The sequence below is a fragment of the Moschus berezovskii genome, chromosome 20, assembly GCF_049115385.1.
Source record: "Moschus berezovskii isolate FMDL1 chromosome 20, NW_MosBer_1.0, whole genome shotgun sequence".
NCBI lineage: Eukaryota > Metazoa > Chordata > Mammalia > Artiodactyla > Moschidae > Moschus > Moschus berezovskii.
In genome coordinates this window covers 66,616,807-66,636,769 of record NC_142479.1, presented here as the reverse complement: position 1 = coordinate 66,636,769, position 19,963 = coordinate 66,616,807, and the positions used below count along the sequence as shown (strand labels likewise).

At 43.4% G+C, this 19,963-nt stretch overlaps 1 protein-coding gene and 1 pseudogene across 1 annotated transcript in view; one reads left to right on the top strand and one right to left on the bottom strand.

Annotated features, from left to right (window-relative positions):
- Window positions 1-296: 296 nt before the first annotated feature.
- The window catches only part of PRPSAP1 (phosphoribosyl pyrophosphate synthetase associated protein 1), a 32,003-nt gene continuing 12,336 nt past the window's right edge, over window positions 297-19,963 (bottom strand). Inside the window, exons 4-10 of the mRNA XM_055408532.2 lie at window positions 10,415-10,587; window positions 8,698-8,813; window positions 8,167-8,222; window positions 7,304-7,449; window positions 3,540-3,610; window positions 2,603-2,749; window positions 297-1,586 (exon numbers count right to left, since the gene is read on the bottom strand). Of these exons, the coding sequence (XP_055264507.1) occupies window positions 1,428-1,586; window positions 2,603-2,749; window positions 3,540-3,610; window positions 7,304-7,449; window positions 8,167-8,222; window positions 8,698-8,813; window positions 10,415-10,587 (868 nt within the window). The 3' untranslated portion in view covers window positions 297-1,427. The remainder of the gene's footprint in view (window positions 1,587-2,602; window positions 2,750-3,539; window positions 3,611-7,303; window positions 7,450-8,166; window positions 8,223-8,697; window positions 8,814-10,414; window positions 10,588-19,963) is intronic.
- Window positions 14,689-15,989, top strand: LOC129544694 (ethanolaminephosphotransferase 1 pseudogene; annotated as a pseudogene).

Genomic DNA, 19,963 nt, shown 5'->3' with positions numbered 1-19,963 from the left:
CTTTGACAGCTTATGAGAGAGACCGGGGAAGGGTCATTGGCCCAACCTCCACGACAAAACGAGTCTGCTGAGTAACAGCAGTCCACGGCACTTCCTCTACAACCACGGGAATTATTTCACAATTCTTTTCTCAAGATCCTCCTACTTGGACTCTTAACAGAAGGCAACTTTTTTTGTGTGTTTGAGAAAGGGACTGTGCTCAAGTCTCCATGGTGGGCTGGGGCACTTTCCTAGCTGTTAGGAAAGGGAGGAAAATGTCCAGGAAACTTCCCCGCAGAGAAATGCAATGGTACAAGTAAGTGAATTGGTATTTATTGTCTCTCAGGAACCAACAGAACAAATGAGCGACTGCAGTTCATTTCCAGGCGGACACTGCTCCCTCCCGTTTCATTCATTTCTGACTTGGATCAGACTAGAAACAGTCTACATGGCGCTTGCAGCAAGGCCTGCCTGACAAATATGCTGTCAACTATAACAGAATCAGGACTGTGTCATTTTAAATGTTGGCAGAAAAGTGAAGTGCAGTCCTAAGTAACGCAACCAACCTAAGTGTCACCTAGCACACAGGGAAAAAGTACAGTTTAGGTCTATTAAAATAACTACTTAGGTTTCAAATATTGAACATTCAAATATTCATATATGAATATTCAAACATTCAAATATTCACTTATTATTCAACAAGAATTTAACTTCAGGGACCGTGAGGGGAAGGGGGTGGAATGTGCAGAGGGGCACGTCTGTCCAGGGCTGGGGCCAGCCATGGACCTGGGCCATCTGCATTCAAGGCACTGGCTTCTGCAGTGTCTGGACAGAAGGCAGGAGAGTGGGCAGCTCTGCAGTAAAGACACTAACAACACAGCAAATTCTTTTATTTGCAATGTAAGAGCAACACGGGGATCCAGAGATAGGCGTGACTCGCTAGTGTGAAGTCCTCGCTAGAAGCACCACCACCAACGCTTCCATGTTCACTGGCTGTTGGCAAGCAGGTTCCTAAAGAAAAATCGGATTCCCTAGAAAAGACTTCGGGAAAGCTGACCGGCAAGATGAAAGTGGAATAGGAACGGTGCTCAGCTTCCCTAACCAGGTTCAACATTAACACGGGTGTGTCCCTGTGGTGGAAACAACTGAATGAACGTTAGTCAGGATTTCATCTGCCTTTCACTCCCTGTCAACATCAGCAAGATTTTCAGATACGGTTGAGGAAGGCATCTAACTTTTTTTAAGAGACAGGATGGTGACAGCAGACAGCTGAGGCCACTCCCCCACGACCCCTGTCATCCCCTGGATTATCTTAATGCCTTCTACCCACCGAACTTGGCAAGAGAAACCATCTGCCTCCCTTGAAAGGGAACCCCGTGTACATAATTGATGGCACTGCTCTTCACAAGTTTTCCTTAGGAGCTCTAGGGCCAAGGCAGCCGTGAGAGCTAGTCGTCCACTGTGATGTTCCGGAAGAGGTACGCCATGGACTCCCCGTTGTGGATTCTCCGGATTGCTTCAGAAAGAATCAGACTGATGTCCACAGTCTTTATCTTGGGACACTGCAGCTTCTGCACCTCATGAGGGACAGTATTCGTCACCACCACCTGGTTGATGCAGTAATGGAAAATAAACACTGTCACTGTCGTTGTGTGGCCTGACATGGTCACTTGGACACGTGTATCTAACATTTGGTACCCACAGACCAAGTTTCAAACGACAAAACCTTACTTCACGGGGTATGCTTTTAGAAACTAAACCAACACTACACAAGGGAAGGTTTACATTCAAGGGAGGGGATTCAAAAGAGAAGCTTCTGGAGGTCTTGGTCTATGTATTCAAAAATGATAGGGTGAGACCCAGCTCTGCGAGAAACCTTCCTATTAGGGAAGAATTTAGGTCTTGAGAGAAATGCTACTTTAGAATCAAATTATAGTGCCTCTCATTATCTTTTGTGATGAGTTAGTGTTTTTCTCTCGTTTACATCAGTGGCACACTGACACGCTGAAAAAAAAAATAGAATAAAAAAATTTTAAATAGAATCAAATTATACTGAAATACAAATTATACTGAAGTACAGAGAGCAAGTCTTTATGAAAATATACATTCCCAACTGCGCATGCATGTGTGCTAAGTCACTTTAGTCATGTTCGACTCTTTGCAACCCTATGGACTGTAGCCCACCAGGCTCCTCTGTTCATGAGATTCTCCAGGCAAGAATACTGGAGTGGTTGCCATGCCCCCCTCCAGGGGATCTTGCTGACCCAGGGGTCAAACCTGTGTCTCCTGCGGCTCCTGCATTGAAGGTGCATTCTTTATACTGCTGAGCTACCAGGCAAGCCCATATTTCTAACTGTAAATCTGACATCTGCCCAGACAGACTGCTCGCCACCCAAAGCATGATTTCAGTCCTCTGGAGAGGGAAGAAGTGATATTGACTGAGCCACTGGACTACTCACAGAAGACAGAGCAGCAAGTCATGACTCGGGAGCAGACAGACCTCTAAGCTGGACTAAGTGAGCTTCCCTGAACGGCTCACCCAGGATGTCTATCTTACACAGAACTAATGTTAGCTCTTTCCATATAAAATAAAGATTTAAAACCTCGAAAAGAGCAGACAGACCTCGTCGATGGAGGACTCCTCGATCAGACGGGGGGCCTCTGCGGACAGGATGCCATGGGTGGCCATGACGTAGATCCTGTAAGCGCCTCTCTCCTTCAGAATCTCCGCAGCTGCCACGAAGCTCTCCACGTCGTCGATGATGTCATCCTGCGGACAGACCCAGGCTCAGGCTTGAGGAGGCCCTTCCACCCTGGTCTGTAAACACACGCCTCTGTGCACTTGGCTTCTGAGGGTGTCCAGTGGAAGAATGGAGCCATCGCCTGGGTCAAAGACAGGACTGAACAGCCCTCAGCAGCGGCAACAGAGCTGCAAGGACTGAACTTCAGAGGAGAGCGCGGCGAAGCCTTACAGTCACGTGTGACATTCCGGCTTCAGCTCAGGATCTCCCCCAAGATTCCTCTCCCGATTTCAGACTGCTGATGAAAACCACATAGCCAGTGTCTCATTTACTTTTTGCCCAAGAGAAAGCTAACTGATGGGAACAGAGCAATGAAGTGAGCCATAGTAAAAGGTCGGATCCTGTGGCCCAGCAGAGGCAGTTGAGAGCTGGGAGCACAGGTATTGTGTCAACGTAACAAAGGAGACACACGTTCTCAACAGTGAAAACGGAAGGGCTGTCTAGCTCACTTCATGGCCCACAGACTTAAGGGTGAGGAGTAGGGTCAGCTGGTTTCATAGAACCCAGAACCCTGAAGACAAAGGTTATTTGTGGAACTGAATTTACTTACAGGTGCTACTACTGTGCTCATCTTACCTGTGTAAGTTGTAATAATAATCCCTGTTCATCTGGTTTAGAAGTTTCTGCTACTGGTCCTAGGGGGGTTCAAGGCCGGCCGGATCCATTTAAACGTACCACCACCACTGGACACCCATCCCAAGGCAGACGCCTACTAAAAGCCAGTGATGTGGTCTGCACAGCAGGGGGACGTGGACCTACCACTATGATCGCAATGCGTCCTCCCACATCTCCAACTACCGTTATGGGCGGCTTCTCCTTGGCCATCATCACTAGGAAAGCAAAACAAATCACAAGACCCCAGTCAGCCAAGGGTCACTAGGTGAATGAAGTCATCACATCACATTCCCTGGGTGGCAGAGCCCAGAGGACGATTTAAAAATGTGTGGACTTCCCTTAATCAACCTGGGGACTCCCAGAGGTGGGTTATTTGAGGAGCACTGTCCAGCAGCAAGGAAGCCGGGTTTAAACTTTCCAGACCCACATCACAGAACAAAAAGAAACAGGTGAAATTCACAGATGTTTCCTTGACTCAGTATACCTGACATATTATCATTCTGACACATAATCGATATGCACTTTTATTAGAGACGTTTTACTTTTTTTTTTTCATCACTGTCTTCCCATTTGGTGTGCCTTCTCCACACATGGTGATTCTCGGGACCAACTGCATTTCAAGGGCTCAGCAGCCCCGTGTGCCCTAGACCCAGACTGCTGATAATACAGGGGCACAGGGGCCTCCGGATGGAGGGTGGAGGAGCAGAGCTAGAAAGATCTCACCGGCACAGAGAAGCAGCCCCACTGCAATGCCATTCAGAACAGAAACACTCCAGTAAAGAAACATAAATAAATGCCAAGAAGAAAGTAAACAGGGAAACGCTGCCAAAGAGCTGGCTTGACTTGATTTTCTTCCAAGGTGACCTTACTGGGACAAAGAATGTAACCTCACTATCAGATAACTACACCACTGACAGAATCAGTTTCCTGAAAATTAGGAAGCTGAAGACAATAATCACAAGTCCATCGTCTTTTCCTGATTTAACTGGTCCTTAAAGTTGAGGCTTCTTATCTACTACAAAATTTACATGTAAAAAAGGCCCATCCCGAATACAAAGCAAACTACAGGATACAGAAGGGACAGAGGAATTCACCTTGAAAAGGGGGTTAAGTAAACTGAGCATGCTGTGTGCTAAGTTGCTTCAACTGTGTCCGACTCTTTGCGACCCCATGGACTACAGCCCGCCAGGCTCCTCTATCCATGGGGAGATATTCCAGGCAAGAATACTGGAGGGGTTCCCATGCCCTCCTCCAGGGGATCTTCCTAACCCAGAGATCGAACCCGCGTCTCCTGAGGCTCCTGCACTGCACGCAGATTACCGCTGAACCACAAGGGAAGCCCCAGTAAACTGAGCGGGCAGAAGTATTTCAGAATAGACATTCTGCTTTTTTTGGAAAGCTTTTTTTTTCCAGCCACTCTGCATGGCACGCAGGATCTTAGTTCCCCGATCTGTGCCCCCTGCACTGGGAGTGTGGAGTCTTAACCACCAGACCACAGGGGAAGTTTTGGAAAGCTTCTTTTAATTCTGAAACATCTACTTTAGGAGTAGTGAGGGAAGGGGAAGAGGCTAAATTCAGGGTAATTCTACAGTTTAGTAATTATCAGCAGGCCATCCACAAGAGCTGACTCCTCTCGACAGGTGCTATAAACCTGCAAGAACAGGTGTCCCTCTGCGTATACCAGCACATCAGTCAGGCTGAAATCCAACACTATGTTACTAGCAAACTTCAACAGACATTTCCTGATTTCCCATTATGGAAACAAAGGCAATTTCCTGAATTTGGGCAGTCACAAAGGTTCTACGTATAAGCATCACCTAAAAGAGGAGGAAGTAAACAACCAACATCAGAAAAGTCTTCCTCAAATCCTGTCTGTAAATTAAACCACAGGGGTAGGTGGTTTATGCTGACCTCCCTACTTCTTAAAGAGATGTGGTCCCTCTCTTGACCATTTTTCTCTGTAAAAAAAGAAAAAGACTGCAAGTTAGTATATCCTGTCAGACCGCAACAGAAACTCAGTTCTAGTCTGATGCTCCTGTTGACTCTTTGGTAAGCCTACCTTTCCCCGCCAAATTCTGTCAGTTTGAAATGAAAAACAGGCATGGCTAGGGTCAAGGCTCAAAAAAAAAAAAAAGACTAAGAAAACTTCACTCCTGGAACACTCAGTCCCTGCTCAAAACTGACTTTGGGAGCAGCACAAACTCAGCACATAATTTGGTGGCAACTAAAAAAGAGACAGACTTCATTAGAGCATCAAGAGAACAGGCCCTCACAGGACCTCCCTGGGGGCGCAGTGGATTAAGAATCCGCCTGCCAGTGCCGGGGACATGGGTTTGATTCCTGATCCGGGAAGATCCCGCATGCTATGGAGCAGCTAAGTCCATGCTCCGCAACGAGAGAAGCCACCGCAAGGAGAAGTTCAAGCACCCAAACCAGAGAGTAGCCCCTGCTCGTCACAAGTAGAGAAAAGCCCGTGCAGCACCAAAGACCCAGCACAGCCAAAAATAAATCAACAAATAAAATTACTAAAAACAAAAGAAACTAGGTATCACGTCAAAAGAGCTACATCACTAAAATAAATGCTATTACCTGATCACCAAAGCCTCATATCTGACCAATGTTTGCCAACATCCATCGTGTGTGCAAGCGCGCGGGGTCGCTCAGTCATGTCTGACACTTTGTGACCCTATAGACTGTAGTCCACAAGGCTCTTCTGTCCATGGGATTCTCCAGGCAAGAATACTGGAGTGGGTTGCCATGCCCTCCTCCAGGGGATCTTCCTGACCCAGGGATCCAACCCGTGTCTCTTAAGTCTCCTACATTGGCAGGCAGGTATATACCACTACGCCACCTGGAAAGCGCCATCACCCATCTTACCAAAATACAAAAGCTTAAGATTTCACACCACTACACATACAACTTTTTACTAAAGCCAAAATTATTTCACACTCTTGGAAAGTCAAGGGCTTCCCAGATTAGCTCTACTGTCCTCAAAACCTACAAATGTAACAAAATATTTCACAAAAGGCGAAATCACTGTAACACCATTCAATTATTTTAAAATACCAAGATAGCATGTCACTTATAAATAGAATCTAAAACAGCACAGAGATGAACTTATTTACAAAACAAAACAAACTCACAGACTTAGGAAACAGATTTATGGTTACCAAAGGGGACAGGTGTGAAGGGCGATAAATTAGGAGTTTGGGATTAACAGATATGTTAATATATACACTACTGTATGTAAAATAGTCAGCAAGGACCTACTGTATAGCACAGGGGACTCTATTATACTTTGTAATAACGTATAAGGGAAAAGAATCTGAAAAAGAATAGATATATGTGTATATATGTATATGTATAATATGTGTAATACATATAATAGTAAATAGTAAATAAAGCCTAGTATAACAAAACTAGGCTTCCCTGGTAGCTCAGTGGTTAAGAATCCACCTGCCAATTCAGGAGATGCAGGTTCAATCCCTGGATCAGGAAGATGCCCTGGAGAAGGAAATGGCAACCCACTCGAGTATTCTTGCCTGGAAATCCCATGGACAGAGGAGTCTGGTGGGCTACAGTCCATACAGTCACAAGAGTCAGACACACAACTTAGCAACTAAACAGCAACAACCACAAATAACTAAACCACTTTGCTGTACACTCAAAATTAACACAGTACTGCAAATCAACTATACTCCAATATAAAATAATTTTAAAATCATATTAATACTAAAAAAAGAAATAAAATCTAAAACTTGTAATAATATTAAAAAAAGAAATAAAATTTCAAACTTGAAAAACAGAAAATACCAGAATACATCCACATAGGAATGAACTCTGAGCCACTTGTACTATTCAAAACTGTCTTCAATTTACAAATAGAATAAAGACACGGCTGATCTTACACGGCAATTCCAGCCCTGGGTGGACAGTCGCGTTCTTGACCATCGGCGGGGAATGGCGGCCATCATCCATGTCCATCTCTGCACACTGGGCCTCCCCGTGGATGACAGCCAGGCCCAGACGCAGCCTCTCTGCGTATGACTGGGCCCTGAGAGGAAGGCAACAGGAGAGGGTGAGACACATGGGAAGAAAGACCCAGGCGCGGCTTTTTCATCACTTCATTAACCACAGAATGAAAATAATCAGTCCACCTTTTAGGGACACGCAAAGTAACTGTTTCTACAAGTCAGAATGTGAGGCTCAGACCAGAATGTAAATGTCTCAAGAGGCACCCTAGGGGGGAAGTGGGCTGGCATCTGATTCTGGTCCTTGTGGTTCTACTCTTTGCCCAACAGCCTCACATCCATCTTTAGTTGCTTTTTGGTTTTTTCTCTATTCTTTGGCCACTTGTCATGCCGGGATATTAGTTCCCTAGCCAGGGAGGGAAGCTGAGACCCCGGCAGTGGAAACTCAGTGTCTTAACCACTGGACAGCCAGGAAAGTCACTCATCTTTCAGAATTCTGTTCAAAAAAGTCTCAAAAACCACTGCCTGAAAGGCACTTGTGGCATTCTTGTTTTTCTTTTGTTAATAACTCAAAGGAAGAACTTCATTTTCCCCCAAGGGAAAACTGAGTAATTCCAAGAACCACTAATGTTATTTGGAGATTAGAGATAAAAACTGTGGTTTGGAGTATGACAATGACTTGGGGGAAAGCTGGACTTGTGAGCTTTCACAGGCTGTATTAGGACAGACCCCATATCCTAACACAGCCCATTTTGACTTCAGAAGCACCTGAAAGGGATGAGTGTGTCTGGCTTATTTACCTTTTTGCAGCATCAGGAGACTTAGCTACAATGACTGCATTTCTGTAATTTGGAATCTAGATTTGGAGGAAAAATAAGAAAATACTGAAAAGGTATCAAAAAATAAATAAACAAAAATACTTGGATGCTGGCATTACATCTTTTTCCCTCTTATAAAAATGATCCATATTAGCAAATAAGTATGCTAGAATCTCATTCACACAGTTACCATTTTTTGATCCCTATCAATTAGCATCATGGCCAAAGTAGGCTACATCAAGAAGACAAAAAACAATTCTTAAAACCCTCATTTTAGAAAACATAAGCAAATGGCTAAAGATATTTAGAAGGAAATCTGTCTTTAATGTCTTTAAAAAATAAAAGATCCTCTATGCCTCAACGCTGACCCTGGCTGGCTGCCTCAGGCAATAAGACTTCAGTAAGAGGTCATGTGATCACCCTTTGCGCCTTTCAATATGGAAACCTGGTACCAGAGAAGAACTACATGGGGTCTCTTTTGAGGACAAGGGGGTATTTGCTGGTGTTCCTCACTTCTTCCTGGATATACTGAAGCAGGAAAGGTGAGGCTCTAAGGTTGTCCACGGGAAAGCTGAAAAAGCCTTGTATTTCCTTTTGATGAAGATCCATAGTGATAATGTGAGTTAAACCTGAAATTTTAAAACACAAAATTACAAAGTTCACCCCTACAAATTGACGGCTACAGTGGACACAAACTAGACGCCCAACACCTGCTTCCTAACAGAAGACTGAAGGCAGGGGGCACCGTGAACACGTGCGCTGGTTCTATACCTTATTTGCAACTTGCTAACAAAACTTAGCAAAGACCATGGTAAGCCTGATGTAAAGGAGCCTGTAACCTTCCATGCGGATTAGAAAACTAACCGTAGAAAAAACAGTGCTCTCTTCTACTCTAACCACTAGTGTGGGCCTGAAAACTGAAAAAAGAAAAATCAGGCAGGAGCAAAAATATGAATAGGCATTAAGTACTTGAGCAAAAATAGATGTAAAAAACAAGTAAGGCCTTGACTAAAGAATCTAGGAAGAAATGTTGAAGGGTTGTAGATAAATGCAGAAGGAACAAGAAAGCAAAAGCAAAGTAATACGCATACTAGAAAGAAAGAAGCCACAAAACACAGGATAAGACACTGAGGAGTCCGGAAAGTCTGTGCTATGTCCTAAGAGAATGGGTTAGGGAGCACACTTACAGAAAAACAGAGAAAACATACTCTTTTAATCAACAGTGCTAAACAAAAGAAAGTGTACATTCATGGCAAGTGGCCAAGCCCACTGAAAAATTTCCAGAGCAAAATTTCTGGTTCTTTGGAAAGAACCAGAATTATTAGTTCTTTCCAAAAACATTACACATTTTTAAAGAATGGAATTCAAATATGTTTCTGAGGACTCAGATCTATATTTGAGTTTCTAAATAAACATGAAGCAAATAAAATCCCAACAATTGAAAGGCTGTTACACTGAACAGAAAGTAGGTCACTACAAAAACATACAATGAGAATGATCTGCTCTGATCTGCCATGATCTGATCTGCTCTGATCTGCCATGATCTGCTCTGATTTGCTCTGATCTGCTATACAGAAAGACAATCAGGGAGTGTACAAGCTGAAGAAATGGAAAAGAAAAACCCAGCTTTACTACTATGAACATACAGAATTTCGTGCTCAGTCGCATTTGACTCTTTGTGACCCCATGGACTGTAGCCCGCCAGGCTCCTCTGTCCACAGAAATATTTCAGCAAGAATACTGGAGTGGGTTGCCATTTCCTCTTCTAACAGACTTTCCCAACCCAGGGATCAGATCCAACCCGCATCTCCTGTGGCTGCTGTGGCTCCTGCATTGGCAGGGGGGAATTCTTTATCACTGAGCCCCCTGGTAGCTAAAGTTTAAACAAATCTAGACCTGAAGCTCAAAAGATCACAGCCGAATGCCAAGATGGTCAGCTAAAATTTCAATGATCATAAGATGAACAGGAGGAAAAAGTCCAAGTTGAGAGAAAAAAATCCTGAAGCAGACAAGGTCACTCTGAAGTGGGACAAAGAGGAAAAAAATGTACACCTAAGCTCATGGATCCCTAACCAGAATTATGCAAAAGCAAGCAATACAAAGAAACTACCCAAGAACACTCAGAGAAATAGGCATCCACCAATCACCTATGGCTGGTGGGGTATGGACTACTCTGGCCCGGGGAGGGTCCTAACCGCTGGTGTGGGCCCCAGGCGAGGGCCGCACTCACCTGCTTTTGCCAGCATGGACGCCAGGAGCTTGCACACGATGGAACCCCTCTTCCGCATCTTGCTCTGCTTGCTGTAGGGGAAGTAAGGGATGACGCCAATGATGTTCCTGGCACAGGCGGTCTTCAGCGCATACGCCATGATCAGCAACTCCATCACGGCCGTGTTCACGTCTCTGAAACAGGTGAGATTTGTCCTTTGGGATTAATGTCATTTACTAACCCCTGGCAAGGATCTCAATCCCAGCAACCTGAGCTGGGTTGCCAAGACGGGTGTTAATGTGAATCATCTCAGCAGCTTAGGATGGCACCTCCTGAAGACGAGGAAGCTGGTTCGCTTTTCTTTTGAGCTGCGTGAACTCTAGTTTGCATCTGAGGTTACTGACATTCACAGCACCATCATCCACACTCATCTCTGCCTGGATCTTGTCAGTGACACGGTCACTGGAGTGGCAGGTGAAGCAGATGTTGACTGCCGATGACCAGAGCTAACCCACACCTGCTGGTACCATCCCCAGAATCTGAACTCGGGCCAGGGTGCTGCTGGCACCTTCTTTTCCTGGGAACACCAGGGAAAATCCACCAGCCCTTCTATTTAGCTGAAAGAATTTGGTCTTTTTTGGGGGGGGAGTGGAGAGAAGGGTGAGCGGGGCGGGAAGGTCTTGAGTGTTAATTTCCAAAAATCTCCCCCCATCCCTTCTTTCCCTGAGATACATAGATTGACGTGCGTGCTCAGTCGCTCGGTTGTGTCAGACCCTTTGCCTACCAGTCAAAGGGTATGGACATAGCCTACCAGGCTACTCTGTCCACGAGATTCCCCAGGCAAGAATCCTGGAGCAGGCTGCCATTTCCTTCTCCACAGGAATCTTCCTGACCCAGGAATTGAACCCAAGTCTCCTGTGGATCCTGCATTGGCAGGCAGATTCTTTACCACTGAGCCACCTTTGATAAAAAAGATTACCCAGACAAAGAAAGAAGGAAATGTGAATCTGAAAGGTATTCAAAGGAAAGGCTATTTCCAAATTTTAATGAATGCCGAGGGCCACCCTTTGCCAAGACTGATCAAGTATAAGGTAAGGCTCTGCCCTTAAAGGGCCTTGAAATCCTTCAGGGTGACCTTCCATAGTTCAACCCTCTCTCTCTAGCCTCCTCCCAACTCTTGGGATTGTCCAAGTGTCCTCAAACACCCTTTCTTTTGCATTAGGAGTGTACTTCCCTTGCCTTCCCAAGATAAAGAAGATCATTTCCCATGTCCGAGTTCCCACCCAAGTGAGGAACAGGCTCTTCGGATTATACTTTACAAAAAAAGAGTTTTATTTATGTATGTTAACTTTTGGCCATACCCTGTGGTATGTGGGATCTCAGTTACCTGACCAGGGACTGAACCTGCACCCCTGGTTTGGAAGGCAGAGTCTCAGTCACTGGATCACCAGGGAAACCCCTGCGTTATTCAGTCCTTGAATCACCTGATCAAAACGGAAAGGCCTGCCATCAACACAGCAGACACTTAATAAATGACTGCTGAATACGTGGTCGGATGAAATACTCATCTGAAATGCGTTTCAGCTTGGAGGGCTGTCAGCCCACCCCCCCAGTCTCTTCCAGTTCATGTTCACCGGTGCACTGGGAGTGAGCGATGCAGACACCCTCCCACTCTCACACCGCTTCCGCGCCCACGGTCACCGGTGCAACTTCCTACCTCCCCTTTGTAGGCCGGACTTTTCATGACTACTTCAAGGTTCAGTCATGGGCTTCTGTGATTATTTCTCCCACAGGGTAGGCAGAGTTGATTCTGGGCTCAACTTCAAGATGCAACTGTCAACCAAGACATTCCTTTTGGATTGATAACAGGTTATATATTTTCCAGTTATCATTTCCTTCCTCTGAAATAAACTGGAATCTTCTTCTCCCTCATATTCCCAAGTTAATAACATCCCACGTCCGGCATCAAAAGGTCAGAAGACACAACCTTTTGGTATAATCGTGACAAGACACTTATCAAACACTTTCAAGGTTATTAGGTTGGTGCAAAAGTAATTGAGGTTTTGCACTGTTGAACTTTGCTGTTTTGGAATACTTCCTTAAATAAATGTGGTTATATTATACATCATTTTAATGCATGTGTCTCACTTTATTTTGCTAATGACATTTTATATTTATATTTTATATTTATTTTATATTTTATATTTATTTTAAACTAGGGAAATGACATTAGACAAAAAGCAAGTTCCTGCGATTTTCTTATTCAAGTTCAAAATGCATTATAAAGCAGCGGACACAACTAGCAATGTCAACAATGCATTTACCACAGGAACTGGCTAACAGCGTACAGGGCGGCAGTGGTTCAGAAGTTCTGCAAAGGAGATGAGAGCCGGAGCGCAGTGGCTGGCTGTCGGAAGTTGACAGCAACCAATCAAGGGCATCAATGAGGCTGATCCTCACAACCACACAAGACGCTGCCAAAAAACTCAACAACGACCATTCTACGACCAAACAGCATTTGAGGCAGACTGAGAAGGCGAAAGAGCTCAGTAAGTATGTGCCTCGTGAGCTGACCAAAAACAAAAAAACTGTCATTTTGAAATGTCTTCTCTTGTTCTGTGCACCAACAACGAACCATTTCTCGATTGGATTGATTGTGACATGCAATGAAAAGTATATTTTATACAACAACCGGCGACAACCAGCTCAGTGGCTGGACCGGGAAGAAGCTCCAAAGCATTTCCCAAAGCCAAACCTGCACCAAAAAATTGTCATGGTCACTGTTTGCTGGTCTGCTGCCAGTCTGATCCACTACAGCTTTGTGAATCCTGGCACAACATTACATGTGAGAAGTATGCTCAGCAAGTCGATGAGATGCATTGCAAACTGCAATGCCTGCAGCTGGGGCTGCAGAAAGGACCCAATTCTTCTCCATGACAACACCTAACCATACGTTGTACAACCAACGCTTCAGAAGTTGAATGAATCGGGCTACAAAGTTTTGCTTCATCCGCCATATTCACCTGACCTCTCGCCAACCGACTACCACTTCTTCAATCATCTTGACAACTTTTTGCAGGGAAAATGTTTCCACAACCAGCAGAAGGCAGAAAATGCTTTCCAAGAGTTTGTAGAATCCCGAAGCACAGAGTTTTTACACTACAGGAATATACCAACTTATTCCTTGCAACTTATTCCTCTGGCAAAAATGTGTTGATTTTAATGGTTCCTATTTTGATTAATAAAGATGTTTGAGCCCAGTTGTAATGATTTAAAATTCACGGTCTGAAATCGCAATTACATTTGTATCAACCTAACACTTAGGAATTCATAATACTTGGTCAGTTTTCCACACTCTTCAACAATTTTCATCCTGCATCATCCATTTACCAAATAACTATTGAGCACCTTGCATCAGGTACTGTGTCAGGTGGGGAGATAACATGGTGAACAAGGCTGACCACATCTTGTTGGGGGGCGGTCCTCTGGCTCTCCCCCACCATCACTCTTGGAATCATCTGTCCCTAGAGCACGCTAACTCACCTGAGAATGTCCCCTTCCCCTTCTGATCCTTCAGCCCAGAGAAGAGAGCTCCCCGCCCACAAAAGATCATCTCAATGGATGCCCGTGAGCTCTGGGGGTTGAGATGAAGCCGGCACAGCAGTCACGATAGAACGCAGATAACTCGGGAGTCCTTCTCTAAACATCAGGCATCATATACCCTCTATGAAGAGCCTCTTCCACATAGAGACTGCTTCCTCTACGTTAGATAAGCTTTCTTAACCTTCCACTGCTGTGGTGCAGTGTGTGGCATTAAAAAAGCTTCACTGGATGTGGTGGTTTCTTATACCAGGATCCTAATGCCAAAGATACGTTGAGTTGAAGTTAATTAAATAGATCCTGGAAGGATATCTATCTGGGTCATGGGTTTTCAGCTGTCTTTGTGACAGCATTTCCAATACACAACCGTACACCACAAAGTTTAGACACCACGCAAGGGAGAGCCAGATGGTAAGACATTGAGTGTAACAGGAGGAACAAAAGTTCTGGAGAAGCCTTGATTTCAGAGTAACTTTCTTTTCACTATTACTAATCTCTCCCATGAGGTTTTTATTTTTTTCACTTTTTCCATTTTCTAATGACCTACGCGCCAGGAGATTCAACATTCTCTAGATCAAGGCTAAGGAAAGGCGCTTGCGCGCTGAGAGGCGGCGGAAGTGGCGGGGGCGGGTACGTGTGCGCGGTGGGCGGAGCGCGGCTCTTCTAGCTTCTTTGCCCTCCCGGGTCCTCCCAGTCCTGCCCAGCTGGTGTAGTGCTCTTGATTTCCTATCTCGTAGTGGAGAGTCGCTGCCGACTGGGCGCTCGTGTTCGGGTCGTCATGGCAAGTTACGAATACGTGAGCCCGGAGCAGCTGGCTGGCTTTGATAAGTACAAGTACAGTGCTGTGGATACCAATCCACTCTCTGTGTGTCATGCACCCATTTTGGAACACTGTAGTAAAGGTATTTCCTACTTGGCTGGCTCCAAGTCTGATAACCTTCTCTGGCTTTCTGCTGGTTGTGTTCAATTTTCTACTTATGGCATACTTTGATCCTGACTTTTATGCTTCAGCACCAGGTCACAAGCACGTACCCGACTGGGTCTGGATTGTAGTGGGCATCCTCAACTTCATGGCCTACACTCTAGATGGTGTGGACGGAAAGCAAGCCCGTAGAACCAATTCCAGCACCCCGCTGGGGGAGCTTTTTGACCATGGCCTGGATAGTTGGTCATGTGTTTACTTTGTTGTCACTGTGTATTCCATTTTTGGACGAGGAGCATCTGGTGTCAGTGTTTTTGTTCTTTATCTCCTGCTATGGGTAGTTTTGTTTTCTTTCATCCTGTCTCACTGGGAAAAGTATAACACAGGGATTCTTTTCCTGCCATGGGGATATGACATCAGCCAGGTGACTATTTCTTTTGTCTACATAGTGACTGCAGTTGTGGGAGTTGAGGCCTGGTATGAACCTTAGAGACCTATTCACTGCAATGATCATTGGTTATGCACTGTGCGTGACTCTTCCAATGAGTTTGTTAAATTTTTTCAGAAGCTATAAAAATAACACGTTGAAACACAATTCAGTCTATGAAGCTGTGGTTCCCTTCTTTTCTCCATGTTTGCTATTCATTTTGTCTACAGCATGGATCCTCCTGTCACCTTCAGATATTTTAGAGTTACACCCTAGAATATTCTACTTAATGGTTGGAACAGCCTTTGCCAACAGCACATGTCAGCTGATCGTTTGTCAAATGAGCAGCACCCGGTGCCCAACTTTGAATTGGTTGCTGCTTCCTCTTTTTGTGACTGTCATGGTGGTGAATGTAGGAGTGACCCCTTACGTTGAGAGCATTCTCCTGTTTACCTTAACGGCTGCTTTCACTCTGGCCCACGTCCACTATGGAGTACGAGTGGTAAAGCAGCTGAGCAACCATTTTCACATTTACCCCTTTTCACTGAGAAAACCAAACTCGGATTGACTAGGAGTGGAAGAGAAGAATATTGGCCTGTAATCTGCAGAAAGAAGTACTGTAAATAAGATGCTTGCAAATAGTCATCCATCACCGTTGAACTAAACTGATCTGCTTAACAGACATGGGAACTCAGCGTGTGTGTGGTACTTGGACAGCAGGAATGATACATGTCTGAACTTGTGGAATATCGGACCTATTAACTCCCAGCTTACTTTTTTATAAAACCATGTGTTGTTTTGGTTAAACATAATAGCCCAGCAAATGTTCCTTGTAGTTTAGGAGTCCATAATGTTTTGGTTCATACAGAATTAAAGATGCTAGGATTTTATTTTTCAAACCCTCGTATTTGTTTAGGAACACTGATAACATTCAGAGGACCAAAAATGTTTTCATATTTGGTACTTAGTAGTAAGTCTTTAGCTGTGGAAGCTATCAGTACCCCAAATCTAATATAGGGAAAAGATAAGAGCAAGTCACTTTCAGCAAGAATGCCAAATGATTAGAGAACAACATACAGTTGCCAAATACTGGTTTTACTTTCCCACGGAAATGCCTTTTGTCCTCATGTGCTAAGAGAGCTTTTATATAAATTCTCTAGTATTCTGGCTCTCTTTGTTATGGAACAGATTTTGATAAGTGGTTTAATTTTCTTTTAAAGAAAAATATTTTACTGAGACCTAATAGAGAATGGATTGTTATTATGGCTCACTCATTGGCATGGTTCAGTGTTTAAACGTGACATTTTTTCCCCCTCAGCTACAAGTTGCTGAGATTTGGTGCCTATAAACTATGATCATATGAATGCATGTGGTAGTCCCATTCTTAGAATAATTACTTGTGAGGAACATAGATTAACTTTCTTATGAGAAAAAAGTTTCTTAGGAGTTAGGAATCTCATGAACCTCACTGTGAAATTACTACTGTGAACGTTGCTGCGGAGCTAGATTTCTGATTTAATTTATCCTTCCTCTCTCCCTTTATCTCTTTCTGTGGCGGAAACAGTGCAGTGTTTTTTATTTCATACACGATAAAGACATAGAGAGAACCTCTCTCTTCCCCAACTTGTTCATTTCTCCACCTGGAGAAAAATTTTGATATATATGCCTTACTGAGTATTTACACCCTTTAATATGACTTGGAATAATTTTTGAGGTTTACTGACAAACATAAAAATATCTTTTGACTTTCATATGATTGTTTTATGATCACAGCTTTTCATGAATGTGGATATTCTATTTCTTTCTGATTTTGTCTTCTTAATTTAATTTGGTGGTGGTGAAATTTACTGGCTGATTTTCTTTTATTTTCCACTGAATGAAGTTTGTGCTTGAATGAAGAGTGTATCTCAAACCCTTTTTTTTTGGACGGATTGCACTTGGATAAAATAGGCACCACTGTGTTGATAATGTAATTAAAACCATAATCATTATTTATCTATAAATGTGCCCATCATTAAATTTAATTATAGTGTATTCTTTTGTTGGATTTTAGTCTGCCACTTTGTAAAAATAACCATGTAATTATTATTTCAGTTTTTAAATTTGTGAATTGTAATCATTGTCAAGTTATTAGAAATGAAGCATCATGGAGCTAACTATACTCAATTTTTAAAAAATTGTAAAGGTTGAGGTATATTCCATGACTTTCTCTGAGACAAAAATGAACACTGAAAATAGTTGGGAAATTAACACAGGAAAATATGGATAGTGATTCCATGTTTATTTAAATTGCCATTATGGAGGTCAGAGAATGAACTAATTAAGTAAAAGTAACTCTTATTTTTTGTATACCTTGTTCTGTGTCATCTGTAAAATCGAACTGGATAAAGTGTTAATTTGGGCCGGGAACAAAGCTTTGCTTTAAGATTTTAAGCTAATCATTTTATTGTTTTGTTGACTTTGTATACAAAAATGAGATTCATCTGTATTATGTAAGAGCTGAAAAATACTTATAAAATGGCAAATTTGGACCACAGGCTTTCGTCACTTTGTACAGTATAGTAAAAAAAAAATACCCTTTATTTCTGGCATAGGGTCATGTATGTAATTTTGGGTCTCTTTTACCTCAAAGTGTGTTTCTGCTCTTCTTGCATCAGGTTTATTTGAAATTGTTTTGTGCCTATACTTGATAACATATTTCCCTGTGGTAGTTAAGAATTATGCTGTCGTCAGTCTCTTTGGCATCATGAGATAAAAGAAAGATGGCTGTCAGGAAGATAAAAGATGAAAAGCGAGTAACTGTTTCAGAATACTGTGGACTTGCGACTCTTTAGTGTACTGTTGACTCCTTTTTTTGGTTTAGTTTGCTGTCTTGAAGTGTATCATGAAAGCCCCTAGTATGGTATAGCAACTGAAGCAGGACTTTGTTACCAAGAGCTCTGTGAACTGACATCATCGCCAATGATCATAACATTTCCAAAGTATAAAAGGTATTTCAGACTTATGCATGATATTTTGGGGTGCGTTCACACCCCAGCCTTTCTCCTAGCATATGCTGAGCTGCCTTTTGGGGACCAAGTGGCATAATTGGTCATATATGCATGCTTTCTGTCCATTTCAGAACAGAGTGCCTTAGCCAGGCCAGAGGTTTGCTTTGTGTTTCTTCTGACCAAAGTTACCTATACCTGTAGAAAGTTTCTTTTCAGGTTATGGTATGAAAATTGTCCTTTCATGCTTGTCAGAAAATTCCCCTGTGTTTGAGGGGGGGCATAGGATAGAAAAATCTATAAAATACCTGAGTATATTCATGCTCCCTTTTATGATCCTTTAATAGCTTTCATGGTCTTAGTGTAATCTACGTACAGTTTAAAATTGCCACAATTTAACCAACATTCCTCCCTTAATGTGTAACAGATGTAATTCATGGGTTTTAGTCTTAAGGGTAATAGAGTGAATAACTTCCAAATCAAGAAGTAAAATAGTCTTCCCTGGCATTTTAATAATATCATGGTTAAATTACTTGTAATTTTAAAAAGAAGATTTGATGCTGATTATGGCCTAGAATGTTACAATACTGTTACCAACATGTTATCTATTTTAATATAGAGCTCTTGGGAAATGGAGTGCATGTCTAGGGTTGCCCCAATTCTAAATAGTTCCTGAAAGAATACTGATCATGACCGGGAGCCTGGGCATTGAGGGAACATGCAAAGGAGAAAGCAAGCGTAGTTGGTGTCCCCTTGAAGGGGAAGAGGAGATCACTTCAGTGCCCAGTGATGCTACTGCAGTGCACAGTTCAAAACTGACACAAATTGTCCTTCCTCCATTAATTTCAAGTTCAAATGTGAATTTAAAAGTTTCCTGCTGCTGCTAAGTCACTTCAGTCGTGTCCGACTCTGTGTGACCCCATAGACGGAAGCCCACCAGGCTCCCCCGTCCCTGGGATTCTCCAGGCAAGAACACTGGAGTGGGTTGCCATTTCCTTCTCCAATGTGTGAAAGTGAAAAGAGAAAGTGAAGTCGCTCAGTCTGTCCGACCCCTAGCGACCCCATGGACTGCAGCCTACCAGGCTCCTCCATCCATGGGATTTTCTAGGCAAGAGTACTGGAGTGGCTTGCCATTGCCTTCTCCGAAAAAGTTTCCTAAGTGTTCAGTTTTCAAAGAATTAATTTATGTTGTAGTCAGTCCAAAAGCATTTGGAACATATCTTGCTTTCCCTGATAGCTCAATTGGTAAAGAATTTGCCTACAATGCAGGATACCCCAGTTCGATCCCTGGGTTGGGAAGATCCCCTGGAGAAGGGAAAGGCTACCCACTCCAGTATTCTGGCCTGAAGAATTCCATGGACATAGTCCATGGGGTTACAAAGTCGGACACGACTGAGCGTTTTTCACTTTAACTTTTCACTTTGCTTTCCAAAGCAGGCTTTGATTCTGTAATCTATGGAGAATGAAAAAGTAATCTGAAAATGTTTGAATCAAAGACTTCTCCCCTTAATATTTTAACAGGAAATCTGTTTGTAACTCTTCCTCTTCTTTCTTCCCCTGGGTTTCCCTTTTAACCAGCCACCACCTGGGACAGAGACTCCACTTGCTTTGTCGCCCCCTGTACCCTGCCACAT